The sequence below is a fragment of the Filicampus tigris genome, chromosome 9 (assembly GCF_054856515.1).
Source record: "Filicampus tigris isolate MCC_2025a chromosome 9, RoL_Ftig_1.0, whole genome shotgun sequence".
Classification (NCBI taxonomy): domain Eukaryota; kingdom Metazoa; phylum Chordata; class Actinopteri; order Syngnathiformes; family Syngnathidae; genus Filicampus; species Filicampus tigris.
The window spans coordinates 12,577,501-12,598,642 of NC_141225.1; the positions used below are offsets into that span (position 1 = coordinate 12,577,501).

The 21,142-nt window shown below is 40.6% G+C and overlaps 2 protein-coding genes across 5 annotated transcripts in view; one reads left to right on the forward strand and one right to left on the reverse strand.

Annotated features, from left to right (window-relative positions):
- The window catches only part of b4galnt1b (beta-1,4-N-acetyl-galactosaminyl transferase 1b), an 11,349-nt gene extending 2,993 nt beyond the window's left edge, over positions 1-8,356 (reverse strand). The window contains exons 1-9 of one of the 2 annotated variants that reach the window (XM_086041547.1): positions 8,086-8,356; positions 3,523-3,745; positions 3,276-3,446; positions 2,892-2,998; positions 2,763-2,800; positions 2,504-2,684; positions 1,763-1,855; positions 1,408-1,595; positions 177-317 (exon numbers count right to left, since the gene is read on the reverse strand). In XM_086041547.1, coding sequence (XP_085897673.1) covers positions 177-317; positions 1,408-1,595; positions 1,763-1,855; positions 2,504-2,684; positions 2,763-2,800; positions 2,892-2,998; positions 3,276-3,446; positions 3,523-3,737 — 1,134 coding nt within the window. In that variant the 5' untranslated portion in view covers positions 3,738-3,745; positions 8,086-8,356. Of the gene's footprint in view, positions 1-176; positions 318-1,407; positions 1,596-1,762; positions 1,856-2,503; positions 2,685-2,762; positions 2,801-2,891; positions 2,999-3,275; positions 3,447-3,522; positions 3,746-5,464; positions 5,548-8,085 lie in introns of those variants that run through there. The other variant, XM_086041549.1, reaches the window with a different exon arrangement.
- A 1,222-nt stretch (positions 8,357-9,578) lies between these two features.
- Positions 9,579-19,690, forward strand: os9 (OS9 endoplasmic reticulum lectin). 3 transcript variants are annotated; one of them, XM_086041290.1, is made up of 15 exons: positions 9,581-9,806; positions 10,096-10,278; positions 12,562-12,625; positions 12,690-12,766; positions 12,865-12,963; positions 13,345-13,546; positions 13,827-13,982; positions 14,082-14,194; positions 14,958-15,021; positions 15,097-15,179; positions 15,266-15,463; positions 15,716-15,917; positions 16,952-17,119; positions 17,515-17,624; positions 18,240-19,690. In XM_086041290.1, the coding sequence occupies exons 1-15, from the start codon at positions 9,657-9,659 to the stop codon at positions 18,375-18,377; spliced, it is 2,007 nt and encodes a 668-aa protein (XP_085897416.1). In that variant the 5' UTR covers positions 9,581-9,656; the 3' UTR covers positions 18,378-19,690. The 3 variants fall into 3 exon arrangements, with proteins under 3 accessions (XP_085897418.1, XP_085897416.1, XP_085897417.1); XM_086041291.1 differs by having other exon boundaries at positions 14,961-15,021; XM_086041292.1 differs by lacking the exon at positions 16,952-17,119 and having other exon boundaries at positions 9,579-9,806.
- The last annotated feature ends 1,452 nt before the right edge of the window (positions 19,691-21,142 follow it).

The following is a 21,142-nucleotide window of genomic DNA, read 5'->3' on the forward strand; positions in this document are numbered from 1 at the left end:
CATCTCCAAGCACCAAAAAAAATGGGGCAACTTCACCCATGGCGCCACTTTGCCACATCCAATATGGCAGAAACATCGCTGTATGATTCAGGCAATTATTTATACAGCACATTTCATGCAGAAGGCTTGGCGTGGTCTACGTATATATCTGATGGCCATGCTTGTGTGTGCCTCACCAGGTCCAAAGTAGTCCTCTCTAAAACATCCACAAATTTCTCCACCTTGGTCTTGCTGGTGAAGATGAAGTCATCATCCACCCACAGCACATACTTAGTGGTAACCTGGGAAATGGCTAGGTTCCGACCAGCAAACCAGCCCTAGAGGACACAACACACCGAGTTTGACACACAGAAATCAAACATCAGATCCAGTTGTGCCCAGAACTGGGCATTCCACTTATCCGACGGACCGGTCCGTCTATTCCCCTCTTTTGTAGGTGATAAACGATAGACTAGGAACTTAAAAAAATAGACATACTAAACATAGGCGGAAGCGTTTTTTTCTTCATGTCGTCCATAGTCTATGGCCGCGGCGAGGCTTCCATTTCCCGATGAAGTTGGTCGACCAAATCGCTGTATTTACAACAACCTCATAGCCTTTGCTAGCTTAATGCTGACCCCCAATGGGAAACGTTATAAAGGGCTAACAAATAGCATGTAGCATCTGTGTGTGTTGTAAACCTTTAAGCAACAGATATTTGAACACAAATGATGAAGCAACACATACTATCTATACTCTTCAAAGGACGATTAACATTAGTGAGGCTTACTGAGGAATGAGGAGTCTCAATGTACATCACTATGTATATATTAATCTGCCTCCAAGTGACCAAGACACACAACAGAAGGAGCACCACAATGTCCATTTAATTGCAGCAAAAACTGTGACTACATTTAATTCTTGACATTCTGTTTAATTATAACTGTATATTTTTAGAAAGTACAATATTATTGATTGCAATTTTATCCATTAAAAAAACCATTTGATAAATGGTGCTAGTTGCGAATTCATTAATTCCACTATCTTACCGCCTAACGGTCACGAAGTTCCTGTCTGCATATTTAGCCGACCCACGTGGTCCCAGTCAGTCAGCCAAACGGCGTCGAGAATGGACTTAACCAGTAGTACGTCACACGCAGGTGTCGCAAACCTGACACGCAGTCAGATAAAGAAAAAAAGAAATAAAACACAACGGTGTGTGTGTGTGCATGTCTGTTGTTTTTATTTGATATTTTTCTTTATTTGGCGGCGTGTCTACTTTTGCGTTGCCTGCGTGTGTACCCGTACATTAAGTTCTCGACGCCGAACGGCTATCACCGACGAGGGACGGGCTCGGAGCACGTGTGTCGGCTAAAAATGCAGACGGGAACTTTGTGGCAGTTAGGCGATGCCCAGATTTGTACTTACCTTTCCAAAAGGCATGATGTAATGTTCAATGTATGGCCCAGAGATGCTTTGGGGATTTTGACTGTCATCAGCAATGACAATGGTGACGGTTGGATAGTATTTCCTCACGCTGTCGATGAGGTTTTGAAGCTTGTCGTACCGCAGGAACGTCTTGGTTGCTATGGTAACCAGAGCGCTGATGTTGTACTCTGAAGAGAGGGGAGATGGGAAATATGTTTAAAAAAAACACAGCAGATAATTCTGTGCCATACTAATGATAATAAGAAGAATTATTATATAAGAATTATCATTTATTTATTTAGAGGCACCTTTCTGAGCATTCATGGTCACTTTAAAAAGTAAATAAAAAACATACCTCCTTCGTTTCCTGTGTTGTACAGTTTGGGTGTTACTCCGTGACGGATCTTGATGATGAAGTTGGCTTCATGCCCCTCTGTCTCAAAGTGCACTGATAGACAAAGACAAGCACATTTGAATATTAACTTCTCAAGGCTGAATCTGTTTTCCTGGATAAAACTTGGTTTGAGATTACACACTTTGTGGCCCTGAACAAAATGTCATCGACATCAGATAATATTTTGATAGACCTTTTGAGAGAATTAAAAAAAAAAATCAAATTCACTTCCCAATCCAGATAAGATTAATTGAATGGATATAACAGTTATTCATTTTTGTTTGTTAGCCTGCCTAGAAAAATATTTATTTTTTTAAAGTTAAAAAACAGAATAGATATACAGGCATAAATTAACAGAACATGGAGAAAGGGTAGTATGAAATCACAGACTGGACTTCTTCCTGTGAGGTCTTGAGTGTTAAATTCTTTATTTTTTGTTTTTGTTTTGATGTTCAAAATAAACATTCAAATAAAATAAAATCAAACCAAATTGCTCCGCATTGATAAAATGCAGATTAAACTTGGTTTGACTACTATTTTATGGTATCTCATTCTGAGCAAATTTCATTAAAATTAGAGAATACTTTTGATCTTTTTTTTCCCCCATTATTTTAATGAAGTATATTCCCACCATAAAAAAAACAAGCACAGATGTTGAATGAACTCCAAATTTCCTATTTGGATGTCTGGTCAAAGCCTCACCTGTGTCCGCTGTGTTGGGGTGGAACAGTGTGTTCGTGTACGTGACAAACTGCAGCTGTCGGTTCAATTTGGTCAGAAGGCTGCTTGATAACGTCATGTGCATCTCGCCATCACCTTGGATTTTAATCCCGTCCACCTCTGCAGCAACATTCAAGGTCCCCAGCGTGGCAGTGAGATTTATCTGGAGCAAAACCAATCATGACAAAATGTCTCCAATGTGTTTTTTTTTTTTTTTTTTTAAAAGGCATTTTATACTCACTGAGTAGTGGTCTCTAGGAAGGTCCAGTAACGCCAATCCTGAAATAATCATTAAATGAAGATGTGATTTGACAGTCACAGTGAACAGACCAAGTTTTTTTTTTTTTTTTGTTTTTTTTTTGATACATACCTGGGATGATGATTGTTTTTAGAGGCCGCACCTCCACGCCTTGTGTTGGATACTGTAACGGGTTGTTTGCTTCTGCAATAATGAGCATATCTGCAGATGTCTGTAACCTGAGGTCATAGCCGACACACAATATACAACTGTATTTATTAAAAAAAAAAAAAAAAAAAAAAGTTTATAATGACATTGAGGGCTTATATGAAAGTATATAGTAGCCTCAATCAAGGTTTATTTTACTAAGGAAACATGGGTATAATTGGAGTCAATATTTTTATTTTATTTTTAACTTGATCAATTGATTGATCAAGTTGACCCCAGAATTGACTTGAAAAACAGGTCGATTTCGACCCCAACACAATACAAGGGTTAATTGCAAGTGCTTCCCACCTTTTCTGGAAGCTTTTAAACTCCTTGTCCCGTCTTTTCTTCACCTCCTCCAACTCGCTGGCCTGGAAGGCCGTGTGCAGCTGGTGTGCTGACACCCGCGACGATAAGAGTTGGAAGAAGGGCAGAGTCGCCCCTTCGCTCTCACACATGCATCCGTTGCGTGCCAACAAGCTGCCAAAGAAAGCACACACTCTCAAGAAATGAGTTGATATGGTTTATTTGGGCAAAGGGGAAAAACAGAACTTACCCTGCCACACTCTCACGCACGCGGAAGGGGATGGTGCTCAACTGGGGATGCGGCTCCGGGAGACGGTCCTCCAGATGCCTCTCAACTAGGAGGCCCGGTCGCTGCCAGACCTCTATCGTTGTGTAGGCCCGGGTGGGCCACGTGTGGATGAGAGCCAGCACTAGAACCACTGATACCAGGATGCCGAACAACACTGTCTTCCTCGGGGAGCGCATCCTGAAACCTGATGAGCACAAGGCCAATTCCAGTTTCAAATTCTGTGGGTTCCAATGATGGGTGCTGAAAGGTTCAGGAGAAGCTTATCCATTCATTCTTTTATCTCCGGTAGACTTGATGGTCGCAATGGTCTTCTGACTGGACTACCTAGAAAGAGCATCAAACAGCTGCAGCTCATTGAGAATGCTGCAGCTCAGGTTTTGACCGGAACAAAGAGATCAGAATATATGACTCCAGTCCTTAAGGCTCTACACTGGCTCCTTGTCAGCTGTAGAATAGATTTTAAGATTTTGCTGCTGGTCTATAAATCACTGGATGGTTTGGGTGCTGAATATCTTGAGGAAATTCGAATTGAATAAAAACCAAAGAGGGCTCTGAGGTCTGCAGACTCAAGTCAATTAGTCAAGCCCAGGTTTCAAAGCAAACATGGTGAAGCGGCTGTTATGCTGCATGCAAATGGAATCCGTTGCCAACAGAATTGAAGTCAGCACAGAGTATAAATGGCTTTAAACGCAGGTTTAAAACGATGTTTGTTTTTTTCACATTACTTTGATTTGAATCTCAAACATTTTTAAAATCAACTTCAGTATACCGTCTTTTCGTGAATTCAGAAAGCTTCTTTGTTCTGTTTGTGCTTTTAGGTGTTTTTGGTTGTGTGATGCACATTGAGTTGCCTTGTGCATGAAATGTGCCATATAAAAAAAAATCTTGCCTCGTCTTTCCCTTCATTTTCAATGAATCCGTGAGAATACTTGAAATAATTAAGCAGTGGTATAAATCAAAATGACAAAACTGGATGATCAGTACGATCAATTTCACAGAGGTGGCACGCATGCAACAACCCCAGTTGTTGAATAATCAAAGCTTCACAATACAATAAGCTAAAATGGAATTGAGTAATATCTATGTGGAATACTGTATATCTATAGTAAGGTCAAGAAGTACAAATCAAAGTTTGGATCAATTTTGCCTTTATACACGACGAACATGCATGAATGGATTTGAAATGTAAGCGGAATTTGGACCCAGAAGCAGACATGACACGGGAGTTGAAAATTAAAAGTCTTTATCAACAAAAATACAAAGTAACCACAAAGAGAGTAACTCAAGCTTATATACTGATCTGACATGACAGAATAAAGGTGACAAGGAACCACAGCGGCGCAACGGCATAGCAACTCATCCGTCAAGGATCATCCAGTCACAACCATACTAATCAAAATGCAATTAAACCTGAACTTTGTAAAACGTTATAAGGCTCAACACAAAATATATTGCCAGAAGAAGTGGGAATATTGCGCAACTGCGATCATTGTGTGGCTTTGAGCCTTGGACCAGATCGATTAGACAGACAAACAACTCCTCCTGCAGCCGGGAATGAACCACACGTGGGTTGATTCGAGAACGCTGGATTAAGTCGTAAAAAAGTGAACAAAATCAAATACGCGAAGTATTTGGAACTTGTTTTCTTCACATTTCCACTCCTCCCTTTTATTAGGATCAGATCATTTTCTTGCAAGAAAAACATTCAGTCAGGCTTTCCTCCTACCTTCCAGCAGTGGAACCCTCGAAATCGTATTTCCGCTGTAAGAAATGTGTGTGGCGGAGGGTCCGCGATGCAACGAAAGTAGTAAAATGCGACGTGAGTAGCTGGGCAAACGAATCATCACAATGTCCTTAAACTGAACTCCCCTTCCTGGAAACAACGACTTCACTCTGGGCATACCTGACAATCCGTCTATGCGGTCAGGAAAAGGCCTTTCTCTGTAGAAATCTGCATCCCCTGTAAAGGTGGAGCCTGCGCCTTTCTCTTCTGGGAAAATAAAGGAATTTGAAGTCACAAAACATTAATGCTTCTTGCGCTGGTTGGTTGTTGCATCACATTAAAACTTGCAGCTGCAAAGCATTACAACACCTGGGGGAAATCTGTACAATATTCAACTGTGAGTAACTATCACTTCCTGTTGTATAAAAGGAAACAAATCTCTTGCAACACACCACATGAGATGAATGAACCGCCCCCCCCCCACCCCCAAAAATCAGATAATACAGCAATACATACTGTATGTGATATTATTAGACATTTTAAATAATACGACACACCTTGTTGGTACTCCTGCACAATTTAGTGAAAAACAACAACAACACTACAGGCTCTATTTTCATTATCGAGGTAAATCCCGCACGGCGTAACCCTGCATGGAGGCGGGTTAGACCCGATGTTGATATTTTCGCATATGAACGCAGGCCGGTGGGTCTGCAAAGGGGGGGCTGTGCCGCTGTGGGAGCGGTTACAGCTGGCTCATGACCTATTTCATTCCCTTTAAATGCAGCGCGCTACCCGCGTGCTTAAGTCTCAAAGCGTGTCAAAGTGGCAAAATATTTACACACAAAGCAGGATGATAAGTCTCTTCAAATGTGTTTCCTTCATTTTAAACCATACTTTTTCATTGGATGTATGTGATTTTGGCATTCGCCACACACTACTCCGCTAACTCTAGTGTAATGATACTAATATATATATATATATATATATATATATATATATATATATATATATATATATTTAAAAAAAAAAACTTACGTGATATTATTTTACATAACAAGCTATTTGATAAAACGAGTTATTTTATTACATACATTACATTTTCAGTATCACATTTCGCATGTGTCCCTAAAACTGTTGTCCACCAGAGGAACTAAGGTCTTATTACCTCATAATCAGACGTCGGGTAACGGCCCCTTAGTCCCTCTGATGTTTTCAGTTACATTGCGACCAGCATTTTGGCTTTCTTCAACAGAGGCTGAAAAACTATATGGTAGCTATCCGTGTTTTAGTCATTTTCATCATATTGTGTGTGTGTGTGTGTGTGTGTGTGTGTGTGTAGCAGAGGTGGGTAAAACAGGTCCAGAAAGTAAAAGCCCTGCCACAGTTTGGCTTTAGCCACAGGTGCTTCTAATCAACTGCGCTCGTTTACCTGCCGGTTGAGTAGAAGCACCTGTGGCGGAAGCCAAACTGTGGCAGGGTTTTTACTTTCTGGACCTGGATTACACACCACAGGTGGCTAACATATCGTAAAGCTACACATCCACCCTGTCATAGGAAAAGTATAACTTGATAAAAAAAACGTACAGAAATTCAAAATATTCTTAACCTGTACACAGTCCGCTTGCTAAGTGAATCACGTTGCCAAGTGAAAATCCACTATGTGCTCATGAAATTTGAATAAAGGCCAGAAATGTCCACCCTGTCCGCAGGCTCATGTTTTGCATGTGTACATTGTTTACGGGAGTTTAACCAACATGCATTTCTAACAGCATAACATCTGCTTAATACAATGAATACGAAATTCATTGAAAAATCTCAACGTTTTGGGGTGAAATGGGGTCTCTCTAAGGCACCTTGTGGTGATATTGCCTCATAGTCACAGGGTAGGCTATCTGTCCACTGAAACACTTGGTGCTTTTCATGATTGGTCATGGGACACAAGTTCAGGTTTGATCGGCCTGCGGCTGGCCACAGTTTATGAAGTTGTCTAGCGAGAAAAAAAACATCTCATTCACAATCACAACCATGGACAATTTCTTCAATAAACCTTACATGCATATTTTTCGAATGTGGGAGAAATACATGCAAACTCCACACAGCAGGGCCTGAGCCAAGATTCGAACCCATAAACTCAAAACTAAGAGGCAGACGTGCTAACCCTTCTACACTTATTGATGCATTAATTTACCAATAATCTTACTATTGGCTCCAGTTTGCAGCAGTACATCATTCGGAGTGCTGTTAGTGTTCCTAACATGAACCAATTATTTAGAGATGATTATCTACATTGGATTAATTTGCAGGTGTACCTAACATTGCACTGGTCAGTATACGTATGCTTGCAGATCATAATAAGATGTTGTGATTATGTACATGCTCATGTTATAGAACGCTGAGAGAGTCCCATAAAGGAGCAAATCATAAAAATGATACTGCGTACGGTGGCTGTTTTAATTAAGCAGGCAAACATGGAGGAGAAACAGGCGGTGGACAAGCTGTCCATATATGGACACAATAGAGACCGCTTGGAGATGTACACCGTTACGTTTTAGATTGTAAATCTGGTACTTTATAATCTCACACGCCCTGTCATTATGTGACAGGTTAACATTAAGAACGACCGTACCGGGCCTATTTGCTATCATGAACAATGCGACATAGAGGGTTAAAAAAATACAATAAAAAATCAATAACCTTTCTTAAATGACACACACACGCGGACACACACACACATGATTCAAATGCATGTGGTGAAGAAAGAGAAATGCCCAATTTTCTATGAATAAAAAAGCTCTCACCTCAATTCAAAGGCCCATCGTAGTCGGTTCTCTTGTAGGCTGTCAATAAGGAGGTCGCGCCTCTTAATGGGCCCTCCTCCTCCACCTCCTCCTCAGTCCTCCTGGATGCGGACGCCGAAGAATGGCGCGTGCACGCAAACTACGTACTGGCGCAACTCCACGGCGCACAAATCAAGCACTTTGCAATCAGTGAACTGGGAGGCAATTGTGTACCCGTATCCTTACTACTAATAAACGAGTCCATTGCGGCTTATTTACTGCACACGTGAGCACTGAAATCAGTTATTCTGTGTAATTATTTAAAGGAGTACGTCCTCTGAGAAAATAAAGACTTTCATTTGAAAACACACATTACAATGAAATTATTTTAAATGAAGCCCAAACATATCCAAACATTAATTTGTGTTTATTGTTACTCAGCCAAACCCACTACGAAACATGTTCACGAAAAAGCATTTTGTGTAGACTGACAGGCAAGTCAGCCAATCACAGAAGACCACATCCTCCTTCCTGACCAATCCGCTGCAAGAAACTTGCATTTCCCTCCTCCCGCCGAGAAGACTACTCGTTTTAAACAGTTTATTTCTAAAGTTGCATCGTTATCGAGAAATAAATAACACAAAAAAGACGCACCATTAGGTACGCTAATTAGTTACAGTACAACATCCATTATCCACGATTCAACCTCCTTCACTCGGCGTTGAAGGCTTTCTACATCATCATCAACAACATAATCATCATTCATGTAAACAGAGTTTCAGTCATTTGACCCACTTGAGTTTATCCACCAATTTTATTTTCAAACATCAGGCTGTCAATGTAACACTCATAATCACTGAAAACGAACGTCTATCCAAACCAAGGATTTATATATGAATGGACTAACGGTGTTGCTTACTCCCTGTCAGAAGTAGTGAAGCCACCGACGGCCATCTGACGTTGCCACTCGCTAGTACTGCCTAACTTGAATACATTGATATTACCGCGGCGTTTTCACGTTATTTTCGTCCTCTACGGCGAAAATGCTCACGTGTGTGGCATAGGGTTGCACAAATAAGTAGGGAGAAGCGCTACATGCACATTTCATAGGTAAGAATGCAATTTTAAATTTTCTCTTATGGGGTATATCACTGAGCGCCACTCAAAAATTCGCCTGCATAATGTTGTCAGGACAATCAACAATGAAATCAAATCATGGCCATCAGGATAAAATTCGCTGCGGAAAATAAACCCAACCTCTGTCAGTTACAATTCACGATATTGAGATAATATACTGTGAATAGGCAGTGCAAACAGTGAATTTCGTTCTTTGAGAGGCTCTCATTACTCTATATAGAGATCCTAACGTAAAACACGCACTGATAACAGTATTTTCCGCGAAAAAAATAACAAGTTGTCTGGAACAGTGGCAACGTAAGATGATTGCCCTCTGGCTTCAGCTGCGAGGGGCTGTCCATTCATTTAATATATTTATAACTCCGTGAACCAAACACAGCCTCTGTAGCGTAGAAGAAGAACAACAAATCGACAAAGAAGAACAGAAGGAAAGGGGGTGGGGGTGCTAGTCAATCATGGCAGTTCGCCTCGCACGGTGGCGAAATAGATTTTACGTTTTCTTATTGTTATGCCAAATTTGTGTCGCGGCTTTCCTAAACTTAGAAGAACTGAATGAGATGAAATATGAGATTCAGATCCTTCCCGATCCTGTCATCATGGGGCAGGTGAGTGAGGAAATTTATAGGGAGCTAATGGTTAGCTAAAGCTACTTTTCGATAACGACTGTTTACGCAAACATGGCCAGTAGCAAATAGAAGCTTAACAAACACGTGCTTAGGCTTATTTCCTTTGCAGTGCCTCTATTGTTGTGTTGTTCGAATGAGTGTTTTTAGATGACGTGCGTCTAGACGCAGCAACCACTTGACAGCTGTCACAACAGAACTTCCACCAAACAACATCAAATTGTAAATGAAATGTCACACGGAGCAATGTTGTGTCACTGTTTCCTTGCAGACCAAGACAGATGAGGTCATGACGGTGTCCAGCAAGTACAAACAACTGTATGAGTGTCGACTTCCAGCCCAGGCGGTCCGCTTTCACCAGGACCCAGTGTCAGATACTGACTCACAAGGGTACACAGGACCGGACATCCCTGATCTACTTAGCCCCATGCGAGAGCCCCCCTGTCTAGTGTTGGTTGGTGCACATTTTCCTATAATACTCAGAAACAAAACTATCTTTGTATGTGTGGCTTTTTGCTTCCTAGCAGGCTACTTCCTGTTTCATGCAGGATGATGAGAAATTGGGTGGTGCTATTTTAATGATTTGCGGTTGATGCTTTAGTGAGTCTAATTATGCTTGTCCCATCTGCCACCACTTGAGAAATGTTTGTGACAAAAAAAAAATCCCACTCAAATTCATACCTGTGGACTATTTAGAATCTTTAATCTTTACTGTACGCCTATCCTAATCCTCGTTGAAATGCCCCGGTATTGTTAACAATAATACCACTTTACCAGCCTGATATATACCTTCCAGGCAGCTGGAGTAGCAGCTATGCCATTTGTGCAGAGATACTGGTCACGGGCAGTACATGATAAATGAACATTTATTGAACAGAAAAAACATATTTTTAAAACATTAATATTATAATGCCAACGTATGCAGGTAAGAATGACACAGCCGCGGAGGCACATTCATTCAAGAACTGCTATCGACCACAACTCACGCCCAGTAATTGCACACACTAACTGCCTCACGGAAGACAATGTTCACGCTTAAACGTCCCTCTTGCCCTTTCATCTGCAATTTTTCTTTGTAACTTTGCCATGTCATCTCAAAACAAATCGACAGAACGCAAACAGAGCAACGACTAGCTTTGTTCTCTCCAACTATGTACAAAAAGCGCCTTACCATCACTGCAATATGTATTGAAAAAGATAGGATATAATACTATTCCAAAAATTTACTTTAACTGTAATCAAAGTATATGTGTTGCGTGGCTTCCTCCTCTGTTTTAGCTACTACAGTACTGCTACTGAATGATGTGTCTACACATATGAAGACTAGATATGCTAGCACGCTGTAGCAGCCCAGCTAACCGACGGGCCTACGTGGCAGCCATGTTGGGAGGGTCAACGTTCCCATCATTGACATTGAAATGAAGTGGTAACTTGTTAATTTCTCTACCAGTGTTTAATGAACTTTACTTTTTTGTCAATGTGCTATTATTCAAGATGATTTGGCATAAAAGACAAAAATCAATTAAACATTTTTTTACAGTGATGTGCACAGCCGGACGCATCACAATGTGCCGGCATCCTCGTTCTTTTGGTTTTCTTGCCGCACACACATGGAACGCGCTGACAACTTAGCCCTCTTATCTTAGTACCGCTGTTGTCCCGCAGCTCTCAAAGGGCGCGTACGTTCTAATCTGTGGTTGTGATGCAGCAATGACCACCCGAAAGATCGGCTGTTGCGGCATTTGTAGTGTTTGTGTCATCACCGCTTCACAAAGTACCATAAGCGAATTGGAGGAGGAGTTTCCCACTATAGTTTTAACAAGATGGTCATGACTCTTCAGCCTCGATGGAGGCAGCAAACATTTGTTTTGCTGAGTCCATGCTGAAATAATCCCTTTGAGTTTGAGATGTCTACTTTAAGATATACACAAATATTCTCAGCCAGAAGAGGGCGTGGACACTTGTGCAACCACAATTATCTCTGTTATGTTTTTACTTGCCCTTTAGAAAATATTTCAATTGTGTTGTGCCAAGACCTGGCTTTTGAACATGGCTATATTGATTATTTTTATCCACTGTTTGTATGAATTTGAGTATGAATAATTGTCTCTATGCCCCCTGCGATTTTCTGTTGACCAGTCATGGGCATACCCAGCCTCTTGTACAAAGTCACCTGGGCTTGGCTCCAACCCACCCGTGACCGTAATGAGGACAAGAGCTGTAAACATGGATGGATAGATGGATACAGTTGTTTGGGAATCTGGGAGAAGGAATAGAGAAGGAGAGCAAGCAGAAAACCCACGCAAGCATGGGTCGTGTCAATCAGGCCTGCCATCTGCATCTGTTGTAGTTACCATAGTTAATGTGTGATTGTGTTCGTCTTTGGGATCATGTTCTTACTACTCAGACATTTCGCGGCTATTTTATAACAACTCATTATCAAGTTCATCTGTAGTTATGTGAATGCAGCAAAACGAATACAGTCTATTTAGGCTCCTTTTGGACTATGTACTGTCACGCAACCGTTAGAAAAACAAGACACCAAATGGATCAGTATCATAGTTTATTTGGTTCCTTCACTTTCAATGCATTGCTCATTACTTCTAATGGGATTCATGGTCTTATAATTTGACACTTATTGTTATGAAATAAATGCTTATACAAACGTAACAATGAATGAATGAACTGTTACATTTCTTGCTTATCTGTAAGCATGTGGTCTTTGTTTTTGCCTCAGACAAAAGACTGGTGGACATATGAGTTCTGCCATGGTCAGCATATCAGACAGTACCACCTTGAAGGTAAGAGATTGCTTTACGCGTTTTTTTTCTGGAGGTTTTTTCTTAGATTTTTGTTATTTCTCAGACGCAGAAATCAAAGGGGACATTCTCTTCCTGGGCTACTATGAGTCTGAATTTGACTGGAGCAATGACACCGCAAAGGTAATGATTATCCTGAGATGGGCCTTTCTGACCGATGAAAATAAACGGCAGTTAAGTTTTAAAATCACGCGTTGGAATATTTTGTGATTATTTTACAGGCCTCCAAACAGCACAAACTGAAACGCTTCCACAGTCAGACTTATGTAAATGGCTCCAAGTGTGACATCAATGGGAGTCCCAGAGAGGCAGAAGTTCGGGTGAGACCTTTGAAATGACATTCAGTAGACGGTTCATTAGGTACACCAGTGCAATCTAACGACTTCCAAAAACATGCATAATTAGATGGAGAGCTTAATACAGAACAGAAGTACCGGGGGGGGGGGGGGGGGTACAAAATGGTGATGCCTTTTACACACATTGTAAAAGGATGTTTTATCTTTCAACATTTTTTTTGTTAAATCAATGAAGACCGTGTCACAAAGAAGTCGACACAGTATGTTTTTTTTTAATTTTTAAATCAGATTTTTTTTTCTAACCTGTGGCCCTACTGACAAGCATAATTTAAGACCGATGGTACAGTTTACCTAATGATAAGTGCAATGAGTGTTCATTATCTGTGTGTGTTTTCCCTGCCTCAGTTTGTGTGCGAAGACGGTTCGGGTGACTACATCGCCCGAGTGGACGAGCCGCAGTCATGCCGCTACGTGCTGACCATTCATACGAGTCGCACCTGCCAGCATCCCTTACTGCGACCTCCGTCCACTGCTAAGCCCCAGGGGATCATATGTCAGCCCGCACTAAGCGCACAACAGTACATGGACTATGTCAAAGCTCAAGTCTGTGAGTTCCCAGTCATCTTGAAAATCATCACATTGATGCAACATAGAGAAAGTGTCTTACTTTCACAGTTAATTCCTCACCGAAGCAGTGAGGGCCTTGCAGTGTTGCTAAAAATAGCAATCAAAGATGATGCTCAATTGAAATGCTTTGGATTTAAAAAAAAATGTTTTAATTATTCATAGCTATGTGGAATATTTTCTGAAATTATTTGGATTATGTTTGAAAAGTCCGTGTTTTGCTGTGCACCTCTTTTTTTTTTTTTTTTTTTTTTAATTCCAAGCGGACACAAAGCGTAAAGTGGAGCAAATCTCAGAGGAGTTGAGGAGTCTTGATGAGATGTTGGCTGGTGATGAGGAGGCCAAGGTACCAGTGGAAGGAGCTGCAGAAGAAACATCAATAGATCCCAGTGATGACCGGGAGCTGCCAGACCAAAAAGGTCCACCTTGAACCATCCAAGATTAAATGACCTGTCATGTTTTTTTTTGTTTGTTTATTTTTTAAATCTCTTTAAATGTGTTTGTTTTTTTGTTTCCAGATATTGCTGACATGTCTGAGAATGCAGGGTCAGAAGACCCAGAGGATTCTCAGTTTTGGGAGGGAATTATAAAACCAGCAAGTTCAAAAACAAGCTCTTATGAGGAGAGTGAGGTAAACATTCTTTTGTTGACTTTAACATTATTTATATAATAAATACATGCAATTATGTCATGTGCCTAGTAGGGATGTCGAGATAAACAAATGTCACAATATTGTAAATAAATAAATTAAAAAACACTCATATTAAAAAAAAAACAACATAATATTCTGTTTTTCTACATAATAACAGCATTCACAAAGAAATAGGCTTGGCCAGTCATGCGCTCCAATTGGCAATTAGCACGGGTCTTAAACATGCAGTTGATGGCATCAAATTAAACTGCACTAATAAACTAACCACCAGAGGGTCCTGGAACTGCACAAATCTTTTAAACAGATTTGCTGCTATTAATATCGTGGCATGATGACGACGATATATCGTGGCAATTGTAATATCGCGATATCAAGGTTAAAGTGGCCTTTCCAACCTGACTCACTATTTTGACACACTGGCAAATCTAGCCATGTTGTTACTTAAAATTCTGAGGCTCTGAGTTTGAATCTCCGCTCCAGCTTTCTTGAGTCGAGTTTTTCTCTGGGAACTTCCTCCAGCACTCCAAAAAAGATGCATGTTATTTTCACTGAAGTTTAAATTGTACTGAGGTGTTAACGTGAACATGGATGTTTGTCCTGCGATTAGCTTGTGACAAATCCAGCGTGTACGCTTTGGCCAAGCGAGGACAAGCTCAGTTGAAAATGAACAAATGAATGTTACTACACCACTGGAGGACGTTAGCTTGACGACTGTACTCCTCTGATCTGGTTGTTCTCTCAGCAGGCAGTTGATGATGGCTTGGACTCACTTACAGACAATGAAGTCATCGATGATGGAAATGAAGGTGTTTTATCTCACTGTGAACACAATGTTACTATTTTCAACATTTTCCTATATTAATTTGTGGAATTTGTTTCAGCTGAAAACTTCAACTTTAAAATCATCACTGACCCGTCAGACCTGATGAAATTTGTCCAGCATCTCAAGGAGAGCAACAGAAAGGTTGGTGCTTTCGTACACATTTGCACAGCATCCATCTTTGCAGCGCCTGCGTATTCCATTTCTGTGTGTCATTTGTTTCTGTGTAGAAAGCACAAAACCGAGCAAATGAGCAAGCCAGGGAAAGGGGATCCATGAAGCGCGGCAAAGATGACGAAGAGGATGATGAAGATGAACGGCTGCTTCAGGAGTTCAAAGATGAGATGGCAGACGTCTCTGTGCCGGCTGATAAGGCTGATGAGATAAAGGAAAATATGCAAAAAGAGTTTGACAACATCATAAATGAGGTAACATATAAAATCGAAATGGAAATGAAAACACAAGTAAACAGGAAGCTACGGGATTCTCATTTGCCTTCCAATTCTTTTGCCAAAAAAAAAAAAAATCAAAAGTGGGAATAGTGCCCTCTTGCCGATTCTGCTGAAGGTTTTTTTTATGAAATTGTCAGTCAAATTTCAAATTGGATGACTGATGATTGAATTATTAAAGCACTCAGGTCACCACGAAGAGGTCTGACTTTGACTAATTCTTCTTTGTAGGCACAGCAAGAATTGGAGACAGAAGGGCTGAAAGGGGAGTTTGATCGCACTCAGGCGACACAGGCGCTGGAGACGACACTCGATAAGCTTCTCGACCATTTGGAGGAGAAAGACGAGCAGGACCTCGAGCAGCAAACTGCGGGAGCTCAAAGAGCCAACGACCCGACCCGGGGCAGCCCCAGCTTGGCTCCGAAGCAGCCCGGTAACTTGACCTGGCATAATCCGGTCACTGTGTTTCCCCGTCTCCATCTTGGTCACCTTCCCCCCATGTGCACGTCAGATGTGGTTGTAATATTCCATCCCAGAATACGCACACACATGGATTTGATACAGAGAAAATGAGGCCACGCAAAGATCATGTTAAGTGGGGTGCACACATATCAATCTTTGGCATATTAACACATTTTTTAAGATGGGAAAGACACCACATATCATGAGGCAAAAATCGCTTAGTATGTCCTTAGTGCACTTATTTAGGGTCTACCTAAAGTCTGGATGCATGCAAAAATGTTTTTTTTTTAGAAATCGAATGTTCCTTACAATTGGTCTTAATAAATACAAATACTTGAGTACATTTCCAGAATTTGTAATCCAAAGGTTAGTGCACTTTTTGAAAGCTAAACGTATCAAATACAACATTTTGACATTTTTCACAAAGAGAGAACAAATTGATGGAAACACTTAAATGACACAATGTTGTGCACTTGACCAACACGACACAACAATATCTCCACTAACAATCACAAATCTCCTCCCCGAAACCTGATTTTTATTAAACCGAGAATGACCTGTGGGCTAGCAGCTTGGTGCCGCACACAGACTGTGAAAAATGCATAAAATAGCATTACAAAAAAAAAAGAAAAAATCAAGCTGCGAGGTAAACCTTTAGCGTTTCTTGTAACTACACTGTGATTGCAACTCCGGTCATTTTTACAGTGGCAAAAAACTCTAGGGACAATTTATGCTTCTCTATTTGTGTCCGGCAACAGCGCAAGCATCAGATCGCTTCCCAATAGGGAATCAAATCACAAATGCAGAATCCATGGCTCGAAAGAACTCGAGTGATTACACGCAGGATAATTGCTTAAGATAGATGCTTAGTGTAGAGACGTCCCGATTATCGGTATGCGCAAACACCGCTTGAGATATAGAAAGTCCTCTCGTGCTTTGTGTCTACGTGAGGATTTTTGTCTCTGACAGCCAGTTGTTTGTCCCTCTTTTGTCTCGTCACCCCAGACCAAGATGCTGATGACCATGTTAAGATCAAAATAACTAAGTATAAGACAGGCAGCAGCTCCGATGGGGAGTTCAAAGTACAAGAGTTGGGCAAAGGAGATCCCCAGTGGCAGTACATAAAGGACGTGGTTAAAGAACAGCTAGAGAAAGCAGGACTGAAGGCCGAAGGTATGAATGAGGAGTGTTAACACACGTAAATTTATGGCTTTCCCCCCCCCCCTCTTCTGTCCTTAATCATTTTGCTTCTTTAACCTACTTTGGCCATCATAAAAGCAAATCAGTCTTATGACTCAGATGTTTCACTCTTCTTTTTTTCCCTTTAAATTATGTATTGGGTGGATAGTTGGTGAATTGGGTGGCAGAAATACTGTTGCATTAGTTGGACTTTAAACCAGGAAGCTTTCTCTGCAGTGGCTTGAAATGAAAGTCATCCATGTGTGTGCTCTGGCAGTCGTCCATTCTTCATTCTAGATGTGTTGCTTTGCATGCTGGGTACTTTTTGTTGAGGGAGTGCTTAAATGTAATAGGAGACACCGTTGCACCCCTTTTGTTTTCTTCTCTAGGTAAAATTGAGGTGAAGATCTTGACACGAAAGAATACAGACGAGGCAGGTGATCAGTGGCTGACCGAAGAAGACACGAAGTCTTTTCGAGAGCTCCTCATAAATCTGCTGGTAAAATATTAGCGGCATCACCGTATTGATCCCAAAAACATGATTGACCCCGAATGGACGCAGCTGTGCTTGTGTATCTTTTCACCCTTAAAGGGGAAGTCAACTCAAACATATTTTTTCAAGAATATGTTCTATGCAAGCCCACTAGTTGAAACAAGGCATTCTGATAAATATTGTGTTTGTGGAATAATAGTTAATCCACCCGTGTTTAGCCATCTCTTGGGGCAGCCATTTAATCACTTAAATCGACTGAAAATGACATCACAACTACGCAGGGCACAGGTAACGACCAATCACGGCTGACCTGTTTTCTGAAGCTGAGCCGTGATTGGTCATTACCTGAGCCCTGAGTAGCTGAGATGTCATTTTCAGTGGACAGAAATGACAAAATGGCCGCCCCCTGAGATGGCTAAAAATGTGTGGATTAACTCTTATTCCACAAATGCAATATCAATCAGAATGCTGTGTTTCAACTAGTGGGCCTGCTGGGAACATATTTTTTTAAAAAAACATATGTTTGGGTTGATTTCCCCATATAATAACATTAGCCCACAAGCTTATAAACATTCATGGAGCATGAAAACAGTAACCCAGTTTTTTTGTTTTGTTTACAAGACTGGAGGCACAGAGGAAGTTCAAAAAGAACAAAAGCGACAGCAGGAGTTGGAGAACAACTACAGGTTTGTCTGGGGCGAGGGCCAAGAGGAGTCTCAGTCTTCCAGCAACTCTGACTCGGACGACGTGGATTTGTGAGCCCACTCGGTGGTGATCAGCGATGTGGGGAGACTCTGAAGCGCTGCCCTCCATTAACAAAAGGATTCATTTTGTGCTATTAAAGCTAGCAGGTGACCTCACGTGTTTGCACCTTCGGGAAACTTGTCTAGCGGGCACATAGGTTTATGTTATATGACAGTATCGCTGTCAGCTCTACTTGAATGAGTTTTGCATTTTCCCTTCTTTTCCTAAATGGCTGTGGGAAAAAAAAAACAAGACAATGCCAAACTTTTTATAAATATTTAAGTCAGTCGTGCTGCCTATTTTGCATGGTAGTCACTCATGTTGCCATTCACGGAGGTCCCCGGCGGTGTGAAAGGCCACACGTCAGTGTTTGCACATGTAATTTACCTTCTACTGTATAATACAAGACAATGGATGAAACTAGCGGTAAACATGAGTGTACATTACTCATGCTGTGGCACTTTAGGAGTTTTGGACAAATGCCACCAAACGGCTTCCTTTGGGTTAGCATATGTAAGAGGTTTGGTTTGTCATGTCAATAGTTATTTAAATTCCATTTCTTTAGTAACTGAAAACAAGGAAAGCTACATTGCCCATGAAATATAACATACCAAAATATATTTGTGTAACTGCTCAGTCATCCAGGTTTTAGTAATCCGCAAAAGTTGAATCGAGGCAACCGGACTTTTCTTGGTTGTTGAAAACGAATCCAAAAGCTTCCTTTGTTTCTGACAACCGGTACGCTTAATGTCATTCTCTAGCCACCCTTGGCAACAAAAACAACCCCTATGTGACTAAAATGAGGGGCTAAGGGGATTTTAGATTTAAAACTGAAGAAGCCTTTCAGATTAAAAGTCAAATGTTTCCAACAATGAACAACAGTGTCAACTTTGATTCAACTTTTGCAGAGTACAACAAAAACGTAAAAAAGGAAAAAAATAACATTCTACCCATTTTTGAGGTGTATCTAAAGGGCTGAATTTGTGGACTTGTGTATAATTATGGCTCGACTTGTATATAGTTTTGGAGTAATTTTGTTGTTTTATGTTTGTTGTATTGTTAGCACAAACCCTAGTGGTTGCTTCAAGCAGAGTAATGAGTGCAATCTTGATGCAAGTCAGTGTCTTACAATAGGAGCAAATAATAGACTGCCTTCCTCCCCCCTGAGAGAAGACCGGAAAGGTGTTTATATTTTGGAAGCATTCATGGATCTCTATTGCAGCTCTTGGCTTCAAGGGCAAAAGAAAGAAAAAAAAATTAGGTCTAACTGAACTGCTTTGTATGAAAGTCTTCAAAATAAAAGTAATACAGAGGTCTGGTTGACTTCACCCAACGTTTATGTTCAGACAATGCTAGGCACGTGCACTGAGAGACCCCCAGTGGTGCTCAAGCGACTGCCCTTTTTTGTGTGAGAAAAGTGCCTGTTCTGCTAGTGTTCAATCTGCCAGTGATTGTGTTTTTTCATCAAGAAGCACATGGGGATGGTTTTCTTTACATTTAATGTTAAGTGAGACTCCTCCAGTCACTTGATGATTTTAAATGAGGATTGTGTTAGTTGTGGCTCAGCAAGACTGTTTTTATACAACCCTTGGCAAAAACAAATTAGGGAATCACCATTCTCAAAGGATGTTCATTCAGTTGTTTAATTATATGAATTTTCCTTTTTTTTAATTATTTAAATTTTTAAATATTCAGTGATGAATGGTTAATCTGCGTTGCGCAAGGTGGTGATGCTGGAACATTTGGTGCCGTTCAAATGAGATTCATGAAGGTGACTGAAGATGCATATTCCCAGTCATTGATCATATGTGGCTTTATGTCAGGTATAGGCACTGGGGAGTTACCTGTCAATACATCTTCAACAGATGCAGAAGTTTACATTGACATTTTTGACCCGATTCTTATCCCATCTATTGAAATGTTTGGGGATGATGCAATCATTTTTTTTAAAGATGATGAAGCATCTATCCATAAAACAAAAGCCGTGAAAATATTCCTTGAAGAAAGACACATGGTTAATATCATGGTCTGCGTACAGTCCAGATCACAATCCAATAGAAAATCTTTGGAAGTTGAAGAAAACGGTCCATGACATGACTGAAACCTGCAAAGCTGATCTGGCAAAAGCAATCGGTAAAAGTTGGAGTCAGGATAGTGCTGTTTAATTTTTTTTTTTCATGAGTCCATATTACTGCCCTCAGAATTGAGGCATTGTGTTATTTTCCCTCTGCTTTGTCTCAACAAGTGACTTACTACTACGTTTAAAAAAAGAAGTTATTTGAGTATTTCTTAAAGCCAGAAGATTGCCATTTGAAATCACTTTAGTTTTGTGTCAGATCTGTGATCAGATTTTTTTCTACAGAATTAAACTGAATGAACATCCTCTAAACCTGGTGATTCCATAATATTTGCCAGGGTTTGTAATGACTGTTTGTGCAATCCCTGACATTGTTTGGTGCAAAATTTACAATACTTTAAATTATAAAACCATGTACTAAATCATTACGCAGCTACTGGGCCATCATCTTGACGTACACAAAAAAGGAGGCAGGCTTTAGTTGCCACGCCCACTGAAACACTTGTTTTTATAATTTTGACAATTCCGAGCTTACGTCAAAATGATGTCACAAATCAAGATGGCGGTCAAGTCGGTGAAAACAAACTGCTAAAAGCATTACACTGGGTCGTTGTCATTTTATTTGTGAGAATTATTTAGATTTCAAAATGTGATGAAATGTCATTTGACTACTATAACAATCTGCCTGCAGAGGCTAAAGTGC

What these genes read in the sequence shown, in the direction of transcription:
- os9 (XM_086041290.1), top strand. Translation starts at nt 9,657, where the DNA reads ATGGCAGTTCGCCTCGCACGGTGGCGAAATAGATTTTACGTTTTCTTA. An exon ending in ATCCTGTCATCATGGGGCAG is followed by an intron (nt 9,807 to 10,095) that starts GTGAGTGAGGAA and finishes GTTTCCTTGCAG; the next exon opens with ACCAAGACAGATGAGGTCAT. An exon ending in GCTCTTATGAGGAGAGTGAG is followed by an intron (nt 14,195 to 14,957) that starts GTAAACATTCTT and finishes TTGTTCTCTCAG; the next exon opens with CAGGCAGTTGATGATGGCTT.